We start from the raw sequence: 13698 nt of genomic DNA, 5'->3' as shown, positions 1-13698 counted from the left end.
CACTTTCAAAGGCTCTGGGGTGAAGTTCAGATTTAAAGCCATAGTGACCTGAGCACACACAGAAGTAGAAATGCTGAAGCAGCTCCTTGACACCTGGCTCTGCCCTGCCATTCTCCAAACTCTGACATTCCAGAGAGGAAGTTGCCCTGGCTTAGCCCATCTCCTGGGAAGATGAGGAGGCAATCCCTGGACCAGCTGGTGTGCAGCATAGAATGGGCAGTAAAAGCACCAAGAACTGGTATCTTCAAATTCAGCTTCCAGAGGGTCAGCCCTGTGGTCCCGCTCCCTCTAACAGCCATGAAGACACCCCCAGCCCCCTCTGGTACCCCTCTTGGTAAAGGGTTTGGGAAAGGAGCCACTAGGAGTCCAGAGGACAGCAGACAGGTTTTTCTCAAATATTTCAGTAGCATGATACATCCTTCCCTCCCTGCCTTCTCTCTCTCTCTCTCTAAATGTGCCTCTTTTTCTGCTTTATCTTCACTCTCTCCCTCCCTCCCTCCCTCCTTCCTGTCTTTCTCTCTCTCTCCTTGTGTCCCTTTCTCTTCTTGCTTCAATTTTTGTAGAACCTATCCTTCAATCTCTTTCTCTGAATCTCTCTATCTCTATGTGTCTGTCTCTCAAAGCCTCTGCCTCTCTGTTTCTATAACTGTCTCCACGTCTTTGACATTCTATCAGTCATTCTCTGTCTTGGCATCTCCGACTTTGTATTTCTGACATGCTGTCTACGTGTTTCTACTAATGTCTCTGTCTAGATATCTCTGTCATTCTGTCTCTCTATGTGTCTCTGTGTCTCTGTCTTAGTGCCTGTCATGCCCACGTCTTTCTGTCACTCTCTCTCTCTCCCAGTATTTCCATCTCTCTGCCTCCATCTCTGTCTCTATCCCTCCTGTCCCGGCTTGTGTTACTAAAATCGCTGAGAGGAAATCGAGCAGTTCCAAAAGCTGTGACCCTAAAAACCAGCTTCAGCGGGATGCCGGGTTAGAGCGGCGGGAGGGGCACCGCGGGGACAGCCCCGGTGAGGCGGCCGGGCCACACACGCGACTTCCCGGCCCCGTTGCCCCTCCCCGGGTCTCCCGCCCGGCGAGCGCCTCGCCTCGCCTCGCCTCGCGGCCCAGCCCGACCCCGAGGACCCTCGGCGCCACGTGAGAGGAGGTTTGCCCCAGCCGGGAGTAGAACAACAGAGGGCGGAAAGTTCTCACCGATGGTGAAGCTGTAGCCATCGATGCTGAAAGTGGCACTCCGGCATTTTTTGAAGCCCTCTTTCCTGTTGCTGGCGTCCGTCATGGCTCGGCCGGCGGCGTCCCGGGGTCCCCCGCGGCGGAGCGCGCAGCCCCGCGCCGGCGCCCCGCGCTCGGCCGCGTCCCCTCCTCCGGCGCGCCGCGCGCTGTCCCCGCTGGTCCGTCGCTCGCTGCGAGCGGAGCGCGCCGGCTGCGGGCGCCGCGACCGCGAGGTCGACTAACGAACGCACTAGGCACACGGCGCAGCCAGCGAGCGTCGCAACTGCTCCATCTCCAGTGCCAGGTTCCAGACACCACGAGAGGAGTGCTAAGAAAGGCAGGCGACGCGGACCGGTGCGCGTGGATGCAGGCCGGTGGGTGGGTGGGTGCCGAAATCCCTGTCTTTGCCACCCTACTCCCTGGGAGCCGCTGAAGCCGGCACGCTTCAGGCACGCCTGTTTTCTCTCAGCTTCGCCTTCCCCTCTCTGGAGGCTGGTGGGGTTTGGGGACTCTAGGGAATGGCAAAGATTGGCGTCGGGCTTCTTCTAGATGTTTTCTCTGGCGGACAAGAGAGCTCCCAAAAAGCACATCAACAGATGGAAAAGCAAATATCTAAGCCGGTCAGATACTGCCAAAGTTTGCTCCAAACAAGGAAGTCGGGAAAATCGCCACGCCCACTTCCTCCCAGCAGCTGTCTCCCTAACTGGCCTGGAACCCCGGTAAGATTACTTCTCGGCAGTCCCTGGCCAGAAGGTAATTATCAAAGTAACCCATATTTGTGGCTAAGCGCTTACACACAGAGGCTCTAAGATGTGCAAGTTCTAGTCGATTCCAAACGAATTGTCCAAGCTGTTTCCAATTTGGTTTTGACAAATAGAGACTCCTGGAATGTGTTGCCAAGCAAAGATTCCTGGAATTTGTGGAGGTGGCAGAAATTTAACCAATCCTACAGCTAACCCCTCTTGTTACAGAAGAGGAAACTGAGGTCCACAGGGCCTTGACTAAGGTCCTACAGGTAAAAAGTGGCAGCGTTTGGACAGAGGAGTTTCACTTTATGACATCAAATCAATCATTGGTGTTTCCAGTACCTGAAATGACTGAGTTAGGCAAGGTTTGTACAGAGGAAATCATTCCTTCCAACCAGCAAGCAATTGCTAAGGATTTACAGCTGCAGTGTTCTGTGTCAGGGGCTGGGGAGCTCATGTAATGAGACCAGAGCTGAGTCCCTTGGTGGAGTCCACACAGTGTAGCACATGGAATGACAGTGCTACGCTCAGGTTATTAAGGGACTACAGTTAATTTAACGTCATTTGTCATGATGGAATTTGACACAATTACCAAACACTTGTCAATACTAACAGAGTCAATCAGGTATATCCCTCGTTGTTTCTGAGAGAACAGTGGGTCCACACGTCTTCAGAATCTAACTAAAATTATAAGTCTTCTCCAAAAAAAAAAAGGCACATATACACACATGTGCAGTATTCCGCATGCAATTTCAGGGGGCCCATAAAACCCTCAAGCCCACTAGCAACCAGGTTAGTGAATATCTCAGGAATTGAATCTTCTTCAATTTACCATATATTTTTAGAGAAATGGGTATTTTTTTAATGTCAGATGTAGTTGGAACGTCAATTATAAATTCTCTCTGGTAAGACCTAGAACCACATTAATAGATCTCTCAGGTCAGTGGCAAGATTAATTGATCCAAAAGGCAATGGATGTCACAGACCCCGTGTCACACAGAATGGCATGTCCCAGCTTGGAAGTAAAGAGAGTGCTTCAAACCCTGAGGCACTCCTTGAGACTGGAACTTGTTACAACACAAAAGCATGAAAAAGGCTCTAGAAACAAAGAGACCTGGGTCTGAAATGTGGCTCCACCACTTACCAGCTATATGACCTTGAGCAAGAAGCTAGACCTCCCTGAGTCTGCTTTCCTCATCTTACAATGTGAATTAAGAAGAGGAAATGGGTGAAACCTAGGCATGCAGTGGGCCTTCAGTTATTGCAATCACCAGGTGACTCCCAAGTTTCATTATGTAGACAGTGCAGAAAATTCTTCACAGCAATAATATATTTTCATTACTGTTATCATTAATTTTTTTTTTTTTTTTTGGCTGCATTGGGTCTTCGTTGCTGTGCACTGGCTTTCTCTAGTTGCAGGGAGTGGGGGCTACTCTTCATTGCGGTGCGCGGGCTTCTCATTGTGGTGGCTTCTCTTGTTGCAGAGCACAGGCTCTAGGCATGCGGGCTTCAGTAGTTGTGGCTCACGGGCTCAGTAGTTGTGAGTTGTGGGCTCTGGAGCGCAGGCTGTAGTTGTGGCACATGGGCTTAGTTGCTCCGCAGCATGTGGGATCTTCCCGGACCCGGGCTCGAACCCGTGTCCCCTGCATTGGCAGGTGGATTCTTAACCACTGAGCCACCAGGGAAGTCCCTGTTATCATTAATTTTATAAGAAAATTTTATACATAAAATGTTTATATGTATTATATAGAATGTATTTTAAATATAGTACCCCCAAAAGTTTCTTATCGTTCTCATTTCCCTGTATTTCTCCCACTTTCCCAAACCTTCAGCAGAATCACATGCCTTCTTTTCTGGCACTGTAAGTTCTGGAATGGGGATCCTGAAAGCCCTGAGTTATAGTCTCCTATGGTTAAGTTATCAAGAAAAAAAATCCGAATGTGATGGAAAATTTTCCCTGAGTGAGTGAAATTAAAACTTGGTATTTAATCACTCTTAGCAGAAAAGCTTTTTGAAATATAATCTATAAAAATAATAACAATGTGATCATTTATCTGTCCCCTAAAGACTGGTAAAAATAACTTGCCTGAACAATTAGAACTGTTTTTAAATTGCTTCTCCCCAGAACCGTTCTCTCTCTCCCTGGTTTTAGAGATTGCACACCTACAGAACCACTGAATGCACTGCTTCAAGTGCAAAGTCTGAAAGCAGCCTTCTCGGTGTGGGGCTCTTACACGAAACCAAGTGAAGTCGAGTGCTGACATTACATAAGCCGAGAAAGAATGAGTTCAAGACTAAGATCAACAGAAGCATTACTTTTGCTTGTTCTTTCAGAAATGCTCCTTTAAGAATGCCTGTGAAGTAAGGAAACTAATCCAAGATATCCACGCAGATGGGTGAATCCTATGCTCTTATTGTTAGAGCAGGGGTCAGCAAACAGACCTGCAGGTCAGATCCAGCCTGTCACCTGTTTTTGTAGTCTTCAAGCTAAGAAGTGATGAAGTGATTGAAAAAAAAATTCAAAAGAAAAACATGTGACACATTAAAACTGCATGAAATTCAAATTTCAGTGTCCACAAATAAAGTTTTATTGGAACATAACTACGCTCATTTATTTACATATTGTGTATGGCTGCTTTGAAACCAACAGGCAGAGTTGAGTAGTTGTGCCCAAGGCTGCATGGCCTACAAAGCCAAAAAAGGCTGTCTGTCCCTTTACAGAAAATGTTTGCTGACTCCTAGATTATAGTAAATCTCTTACACCTGCCCAGGCTTAGATAACTTCTAGTTTTATTATATTTACTTTAAAATAAGTTTGGAAAATCATTGATCTACTTTTAATTACTGGAATGGATTCTAACAAGGAAGGTACAGTGACAAATGCTTGATGAATGAAAGAAGGAAGGAAAGAAACAATATACATAATAATAGTTTGATCCAGTTATTAGCCAAGATTAATTAGGTTAGAATTAATTTCTCCCAAGATAATGCATGACCCTGGTTTCATCCCAAGAAATCAGAATAGGAACTGAATTCAGTACCTAAATTAGCTCATAGCTCATGGATCAAATAATGTCCTTCAAACTATAACAACTATAAAGGAAAAACTTTCATCTGGCAGGATACTCCTCTGACTCAGGTGCTAATATCATGTCCTTTGATACTCCTTATGCAGGGGCTGATAACTGTTTCTATGTAAGAGAAAGAGTGTCAGTGGAAAGTACTTATTGTTCATTGGTTTTAAACCTCTAGATAAAGATGAGCATATATATATGTGTAGCATGTGTTATCCAAAAAGTCCGTTTTCTAAGAAAATAACTTTTTATTTGTCATACCAAAGAGAAGACAGCTACTCAGCACTTCATTAATGCATTTCAACCATTCTCAGATAGGAAGCCATCTACCATTTGGAATTCTCCCAACAGCCAAAGGCCCAAGAATTGTAAACCCAAGTTGCCCCAATAAGAGCATTGTTTATACCCCTCATGGACATCCTCAGCTCTCTGACAACTACTCCAGTTTTTGGAGAGGACCCCCTTGCGTTCACATCATCACAGAAACGGCTACAGGCAATGAAGTTTCTGAATTGCAACCCTATTCTTCTGGCTGTAACTGGTACAGTCCAGATAAGGCTAATGAGTATCTTTGCTGCGAGTAGGAATTGTGAGAGGTGAAGAGGAAGTTCCAGGAAATTCCAGTCCCAGTTCCAGCCTGCATCTAAAAATCAGCTCCTCCCAAATTCTATGAGATGCCCTAGTACCTTATACTACATTCCCTTTTTGTGAGTGACCCAGCATAAGGGAGTTTCTGCTGCTTGCAAACATGAGTCCTAACTAATCCATCAAACACGCTCCCTTTCAGGGAGAGAAGGAAAAAATAAACAGAGAAAGAAAGGGTGGAATTAAATCAACATTACTGAGTGCCAACTATGTGTTAGGCATTGTGCTAACCAAGAAACAGTCCCTGCCTTTGAGGACTTTACAAGAAGAGAAAGTCCCAGAACAGTCTCTGGAACCAGGGGTCCAAACAAGAGAGCAGTCTCAGAAAATCTGTATCTATGGAAGCGACTCCCTTCAGCTGTCACTAACACCCTTCTCTGTTTCATTTTGCTTCTACCTTATTGCTTCCCTAGAGCCTATTCTTTGTTTCTCTAGGCCCAGGGATGGCAGCGACTATCAAATAAACAGAGAGAGTAAAAAGCAAAGTGCCTACACACTTGAGGGTCAGAGAAAGTTCCCAGAAAGATGACTCGAAAGCCCTGATGGAAATTACAGAATTCTATTTGCACAGTGAGGCAACTTTTCTTTGTGATAGGAATGGCCACTGTCTATTTTTCAACTTTTTTTCTAAGTTTACATATCATTAGTGCATCCGTGAAAAATGACTATTTTTCTATACCTGCCTTCAGTGTCTCAAAAAATCCTTCCATGTCTCAAAAAATATTAGCTGAGCGATGCTTCCTCCAAAACATCAGGAGCAAATTAGAGTAAATTAATTCTTTTTTGCTCTAAGAATTTAGGGAGAATTTTCTGGTAGCCTTTGCAGTTAGGAGATTTTTAGAACTGGAGACACTCTGCAGTGGAGGTGGAGAGACCAAAATGATGGCCTTGAATTTCTTTTTCATAATCCTGAATATCAAGCCTGCACTATTCTTCCCCCCTCAGCCCACCTGGTTTGCCTAGAGACCTCCTCCTCTTCCTTCAAGTCTCCGCTGATATCCCAGGTCCTCCAGAAAGCATTTCCTGCCTGCCTTTTCTGGAGGGAGGTGGCCACTCCACTTTAAGCCTCCCCTGGACCCCATTCCGCGTCTCCATACTAGAACCATCACACTGCACTCACACTGCTTGTTTGCACGCTGGTCACCCCACAAGGATATAAGCTGCTGGTAGCAGGGATGGGTCTTCCATCTCAGCCCCAGCAGTGCCTGGCACAGAGTAGGCCCTCGCTAAGACATTTGATCAATTAAGGAGTGAACACAGATGTAACATGCAATGCTGCACAGCCAGCCAGTGACGTGACTGGGGCAGAAGAGTCATTCTCAGTCATTCCCTCTCTCCATTCACCCTCTATTTTCCTCTGTGATGAGCTTTGGAGCCAGCTCATAATAAACAGGTTAACAACATTTAAAACTAATAAATACAGGGAGATCAGCTTGGTGCTTTGTGACCACCTAGAGGGGCGGGTTAGGGAGGATGGGAGGGAGACGCAAGAGGGAGGGGATATGGGGATATATGTATAGGTATAGCTGATTCACTTTGTGATACAGCAGAAACTAACACACCATTGTAAAGCAATTATACTCCAATAAAGATGTTTTAAAAAAAACTAATAAATAAAACAAAAAGCTCCTCTGTTTGCTAGCTGTGTGACCTTGGGCAAGTTGCTTAGCCTCTCTGAGTCTCGATTTTTTCTTCTGTAAAACGGAGATGTAATAACTACCTTATAGGGAATATATGAGTTATACCGAGATAAGTTAAAGATGTTCCCTGAACCTGACCCATAGTAAACTTTCAATATATGGTGTATTGTGTTTTTTTTTTAATTTGGCCACACCGCGCGGCTTGCAGGATCTTAGTTCCCCTACCAGGGATTGAACCCGTGCCCTCGGCAGTGAAAGCGTGGAGTCCTAACCACTGGACCGCCAGGGAATTCCCATCAATATATGTTATTTTTTAACATCATCATCATCACTAGGACACTAGGTCCCTTTTGTGCTTGTTTCCTGCATAGAGTGCTTGAGATAATGCATACTCAGAGGCAAAGAGGAACAGGCTCAGAGCTCACTCACCCTGGGCCCAAGGCCCCAGAGTATCAATCACCCCATGAGCAATGGAGCCAGAGGTTCTAAGCCTCCATCACTCAACTGAGCTGCAGACACCCACGGGCTTCCTGAGAGCTGGAGTCTGGAGCATGGACAGGGCCTGGCTCAGAAAGCACTCTCAGGAAATGCTCAGGTACTCCCCCACCCACCAGCCTCCGTCCCCCTCCCTGTTCCACGACACTTCTGTCACCTAGGCATCACTGCATTTAGTGGACATGTTGTGGCCTTCATCCTCTCAGCCTCTTGGCAGCGTTTAACTCTGTGGACCGCAGCTGCATCATTTAGGATTTCTTTTGTTCCCCGGGCATCCAGGGCACAACCTGCTCCTGGTTTTCCCTCTAGCTTTCTTAGCCACTTCCTTTACTGTTGTTAACCAGAGAAGCTCTTATCCAGGAACCTCTCCTCACTCTATTCCCTCTCCGCTGAGCAATCCTCTTCACTTTGATAGCTCTGTTAATGACTCTCAAGTATCTATTTCCAGCTCAGATCACTTCCCCAAGCAACAGGGTATCTCCTTTTTCTTCAGAAGGTCTTATAGGCACCTAACCTCGACTCATCCAAATCTGAACTCTTCATCTTCCTAATCCACCTCCAGAGTTCCCTTGGGGTGTTGGAGAAGGGGGATAATGCTTCTACTCCCCCTCCCAGGCCAGGCCCACCTTTATCACCCTCCTTCGAATTTCTTCTCTGGCTGATTAGGGTTCCAAGGCATCCCTCGGTCCAAGCTCACTAGAACAAGGATCTCTGCTAGGAAGAGCCACCCGGCACCTCTGTGAGAGTTAGAAAAGGGTCCCCTTCCCCTGGGGGAAGCAGCCCAGGCAAGGACAAACACAGAGCTTGGTGAGTGGACATGGGCTGAGTGTTGCTCCCACACTGTTCTTGTAGTCCTCAGGCATTTTGGGGTTCCTCGCCATAATACCTCCAGAATATCATCAAAGCCTCACTCTTAACCTCCAATTACCCCATCTCTGTAAATGGTCCTCCCATGCACTCTACCATCGGATCAGAACCTATGAGTCATGACTGTCCCCTCTGTCTCCTCACCTAAACAGCCACTAAGCCCTGACAGAACTACCACCTAAATGTCTGGCATCCACCCACCCCTCTCCATGCTCCCCCTCCCCAGTCCATGCTACACTGTCTCTCACGTGAACTGTCACAACAGCCTCCTAACCCTGCAAGCTGCTGACATTCTTGCTCCAAGCCTTTGTCTAACCAGCAGCCAAGACGACCTTTTTAAACAAAAATTTAGTCCTGTCCTTTCTCTGCCTAAAACACTTCAGAGACTCCCCATCACTCTAGAGAAACTCTCAGAACAAAGTAAAACCTCTTAGAATAAACTAACAGAATAAACACTTAAAAGTTAGTTAAGGGCTTCCCTGGTGGCAGTGGTTGAGAGTCCACCTGCCGATGCAGGGGACACAGGTTCGTGCCCCAGTCCGGGAAGATCCCACTTGCCACGGAGCGGCTGGGCCCATGAGCCGTGGCCACTGAGCCTGCGCGTCTGGAGCCTGTGCTCCACAACGGGAGAGGCCACAACAGTGAGAGGCCCGCGTACCGCAAAAAAAAAAAAAAAAAGTTAGTTAAAACAAACAACAACAAAAAAAACCCCACCTCCTTACCTTGGCTCATAAGGCCCTACAGAATCTTGGGGGGAACTGGGAGTGGTCCAGCGGAGAGTGTGGCAAATTCAAGTTCTGCTTTTCAGGAACTTTCTGGAATTTTTTTTCAAATATTTTTGATATGCTGTTAGCTGAATCCACAGATGCAGAACCGTGGAAACAGAAGACGAACTGTATTCCTGGCCCGCTGAAATGGCAACAGAGCAAATCTGGTGGACAGATGAAGGTTTCAAGCAAAGAAATGCCAGTTCAGCAATTGGGAGTGGTAAGAGCATGGGACAGAGAGAGACCAGGCCGTGACAGAATCTGCTACATTGCGCTCATCTGATTTGCTTTGTATAAAGAAGACTCGAACTACAGTTGCAGAGAACAAGCCAGAGAATGGGCATTCGGATGTTTCATTTTTCATGCACACTTTGGCAGGTAGAGAGTGCATGTGAGGGGCAAGAGGATTGTGATGGCTAATTTTATGTCAACTGGGCCAGGCCATGGTACCCAGCTCTGTGGTCAAACATTCTGGATGTTTTGTGAACATCTGAGGTGGGGGGTGGGGCGATGAGATTAACATGTAAATCAGTGGACTCTGAGGAAAGCTGATTACACTCCATAATGTAGGTGAGCCTTATCCAATCAGTTGAAGATCTTACTACAAAAAAGCCTGACCTCCCCCCAGCAAGAAGGAATTCTACCAACAGACAGCCTTTGCACTCAAACTGCGACTCTTCCCTGGGTCTCCAGCCTGTCAATCTACCCTGCAAATTTTGGACTTGCCAAGCCTCTACAATCACATGAGCCAACTCCTTAAAGTAAACCAACCTCTCTCTGGAGAGATAGATAGATAGACAGACAGACAGGTTGATAGACAGACGGATGGGTGCATCCTGTTAGTTCTGTTTCTCTGACTAATACAAAGGTAATAAGAAGGAATCTGGAGAAGATGGGAAATGGATACTAGTGGCCATCAAGCAGCTTGAGAGGACCCAGGAATCAGAGAACCTGCAGGGATTATATTCTGCACCTCAAGGCAGGTCTGAATGCCAAGGAAAAGTCACAGATGTCCCGGTGTGTTTGAGCCGTAATTTCTTCTGGCTGCAACTATCTCTGACCTTTATTTAGCATGCCATAATATTACTCAGTACCTTTGGGTCATCCAAGTATGCCTCACACTAGTATCCACTGCTCAGTAAAGATGAGGCACCGATGCTTCAATACTGTTCACAGCAGCGGTTCTCAACAACAACAGCATGCTGAAATCACCTGTGGAATGAGTCGATCATATAGACATCAGGGCTCACCAAAACAGATTCTGATTCACTGGTCTGAAGAGGGATGGGAGGCTAAGCATTGGTATTTTTTAAACTCACCAGATGATTCTAGGGAGAAGCCAAGGATCAGAACCACTGCCAGTTTGCAACATTCATCCCAAATACTCCTGGTCTACTTCCATCCTGATGTTCCTATCTGGCTCCTGGCCCGAAGCCCTGCCTTCCTCACAAACCCCACCGTATGCCATTGGCGATGTATTTGGCTTTCCTGCTTGACTGCTGACATTCTCTCAAGGGCTTTGCTTAGACGTATCAACTCTTCTCAGTTCAGATTTCCTTGAGAGGATTCTGACATTCTGTGCTTCCTGAGGACCAAAAGAAAAACACACTCATATTTACTGAACTAATATTCATGTGCCAAATCCTGTATTAGTTTGTGTAGCTAATTTCTATAACAACTCTCCAAAGTCTCAGTGGCCTGACACCACTTAAAGGTTTATTTCTTGCTCATTACAAAGCCCTATATGCAGAGGGCAGGGAGAGATTGAAGAAAGAGGCAGACCACTCCAGACTGGTGGGTGGCAGGTTTAATAAACAAGGGAACTTTCTTACCAGGCCTGTCTTGGGCGGCCGCGAATGAGTAAGTTTCTGCACACACCTGCCGAATCTTAAAAGTTTATATAGAGGACTCAGCTGGGTTCAGTCACATATACCATCCAGATAGTCTCAACACCACATTTCTATCTTAAGGCTGTATCCTTAGAGAAGCTTCTGAAAATGCCGAAGGCAAGGGGCCAAGGACAGGGGAGGTGGTGGGGAGCCTCCAGTTGCCTGGGTCCAGCTCACAGGTCAACCAGTGGTCACATCTCCTCGATGACCTCCCCCAAAAGCCTGGAAGAAAACACATATCCCTTCTTCCTACATTCCATTAGCCAGAAATTAGTCATATGGCCCCATCAAACTGCAAGAGGGGCTCCAGGAAATGAAATTAGGAAAGAACAGAGGGTTTGGTACACATGTGGATCCATTTGAAACCCTACCCTCTTCACCGTTTTGACCAAATTTCCAATTCACCAGGTGCAGACATAGGACACCTGTCTGCCAAGGGCTGAGCGAAAAATCTGCCCCCAAATCACAGCTGTAACCTTTCGGTCTGAAGTTGAAAAATGTACCTAAGCCTACCGCCATGATATATAAATTAAAGCTTTGCCCCAGAAAGAACACCTCTTTTTCATGTGGCCTGATGTTGGTATTATCACTTACAGAAGGTTTAAGGGTATAGACAATTTCAATAGTACACTATAGCTCTGGCTTTAGTAAGCAAGCCAAAAGAATAATTCATTAGTAGTAGTTGAAAATTACATCATCTTATGACATACGATTTTTTCCTTTCTGTAAATAGAAAACATAAATATAGAGAAACACAAAAATGTCCGTATGTTATGAGGCAAGGGGCAAAACAGAGAGAAACTCGGTGAAGAATCTTCTGTAGGCCAGCAAAATCTGCCACATCCAAGATGTCTGACGGGGCTCTGGGGAATAGGGATTAGAAAAAATACAGAGCAGCCAGGGTTACAACTTGCACAGCAACAGGTCCCAGATGGATAACTGTTAAAGGTAGAGTCAGCACGCACCTGCACTTGAACATGGGGAAGGGAGCATGGTTTCTTAGGGGTCTAACATAGTGGCCTTAGGGATCTAACAGCCACCATGTGCCAGGCTCTGTGCTAAGTATTTTACACATGCATCTCATTTCAAGCCCTCCAATAACAAAGAATGGAGTTACGGTGTTAGATTTAGTTCGAAAATCTTTCTTACTGTGGTTCTGAAATCCCTGGAGAAGGTAACTCCTCTCAGTGGCAACCTTGCAACAGAATCATCAAGAGCACCAAGAACACTGGAACCAAAGAGAACAGACAGGCAGCTCAGAAGGGGATTTCTGACACCAGAGTGGATCCAGCTATTTGTTGGAATGACTTGTAGTAGAGAGTTTCTCCCCCATCTGTTGTTCACTAGCAGCTAAATTCATCCAGGACTTTGTTCCAGCTTAGTGATTCACTTCAAACAGAATTAACAAACATGTCCCTTATCACCAGCAAACACACACCCACACAGATATACACAGCTAGCTACACACACACACACACACACACACACACACACACACACACACACACACACACACCACCCACACTTTGTGTCCTGGATGTGGTCTCTGCTGCTGATGATAATGATAAGGATGCTGGGGTTTTGGAGAAAATGTCACAGAAAAACATAGTTGGTGAGAGTAAAAAACTATATTTAAGAAAAAGAGCAAAGTAGGATACAATATGGTCACAACTATGTAAAAACTGCACTTCAGAAAGACGGGGAGAAAACACCCCAAAATGGTGATAGTGATTACAGTCTAGTGCTGGAGTTACAGGTAACCTGGTTACCAAGAGGCAACAAGTTCAGGCTTATCCTCCCGCCCAGGAAACTTGGTAGAATTTAGTTTCTTCTTTTATGTGTCCTCCAAATTTTTTACTCTGCCCATTATTAGAAAAAAAGAAAAACATTTAAAAAGTCAGTTGTCGGGAATTCCCTGGAGGTCCAGTGGTTAGGACTCGGCACTTTCACTGCATTGGCCTGGGTTCGATCCCTGGTCGGGGAACTAAGATCCCGCAAGCCTCAAGGAGCAGTCAAAAAAATAAAACAATAATAAAATAAATAAAAAGTCAGTTGTCAATGCAAACATGGGTCTCTGAATTATTTCCTGTATTTGTCCTGTTTTAAAAATTTTATGATTTAAAAAATATATTAAAGTAAATTATCCTGAGCCAGATCAATGACCCGTGCCTAGACTGTAAGCTTCGTGAGGGCTGTGTGTGTTTTGTTCACTGATGTAGTCCAAATACCTAGAACAACCTTGGCACTGAGTAGGCAGTCAATAAATACTTGTTGAATGAATATTCTGGTTCTGACAGTAGCTTTAAGAAGAAATATGGAAATTAACATGCCAGCCTTCTCAGTCAAGGATGTGCTCTA

General features: G+C 45.7%; 1 protein-coding gene across 5 annotated transcripts in view; it reads right to left on the bottom strand.

The window, feature by feature from the left end:
• The window catches only part of PDE1C (phosphodiesterase 1C), a 556804-nt gene that overhangs the window by 477652 nt on the left and 65454 nt on the right, over nt 1-13698 (bottom strand). The window contains exon 1 of one of the 5 annotated variants that reach the window (XM_004269926.4): nt 1200-1331. The exons of 3 other annotated variants lie outside the window; for them this stretch is intronic. In XM_004269926.4, coding sequence (XP_004269974.1) covers nt 1200-1284 — 85 coding nt within the window. In that variant the 5' untranslated portion in view covers nt 1285-1331. Of the gene's footprint in view, nt 1-1199; nt 1332-13698 lie in introns of those variants that run through there. One more of the 5 variants, XM_033428312.2, reaches the window with a different exon arrangement.

Source organism: Orcinus orca, chromosome 9 (assembly GCF_937001465.1).
Source record: "Orcinus orca chromosome 9, mOrcOrc1.1, whole genome shotgun sequence".
NCBI classification, from domain to species: Eukaryota; Metazoa; Chordata; class Mammalia; order Artiodactyla; family Delphinidae; genus Orcinus; species Orcinus orca.
Note: the sequence above shows the minus strand (reverse complement) of the source record. Positions and strands in the feature narration are given on the sequence as shown.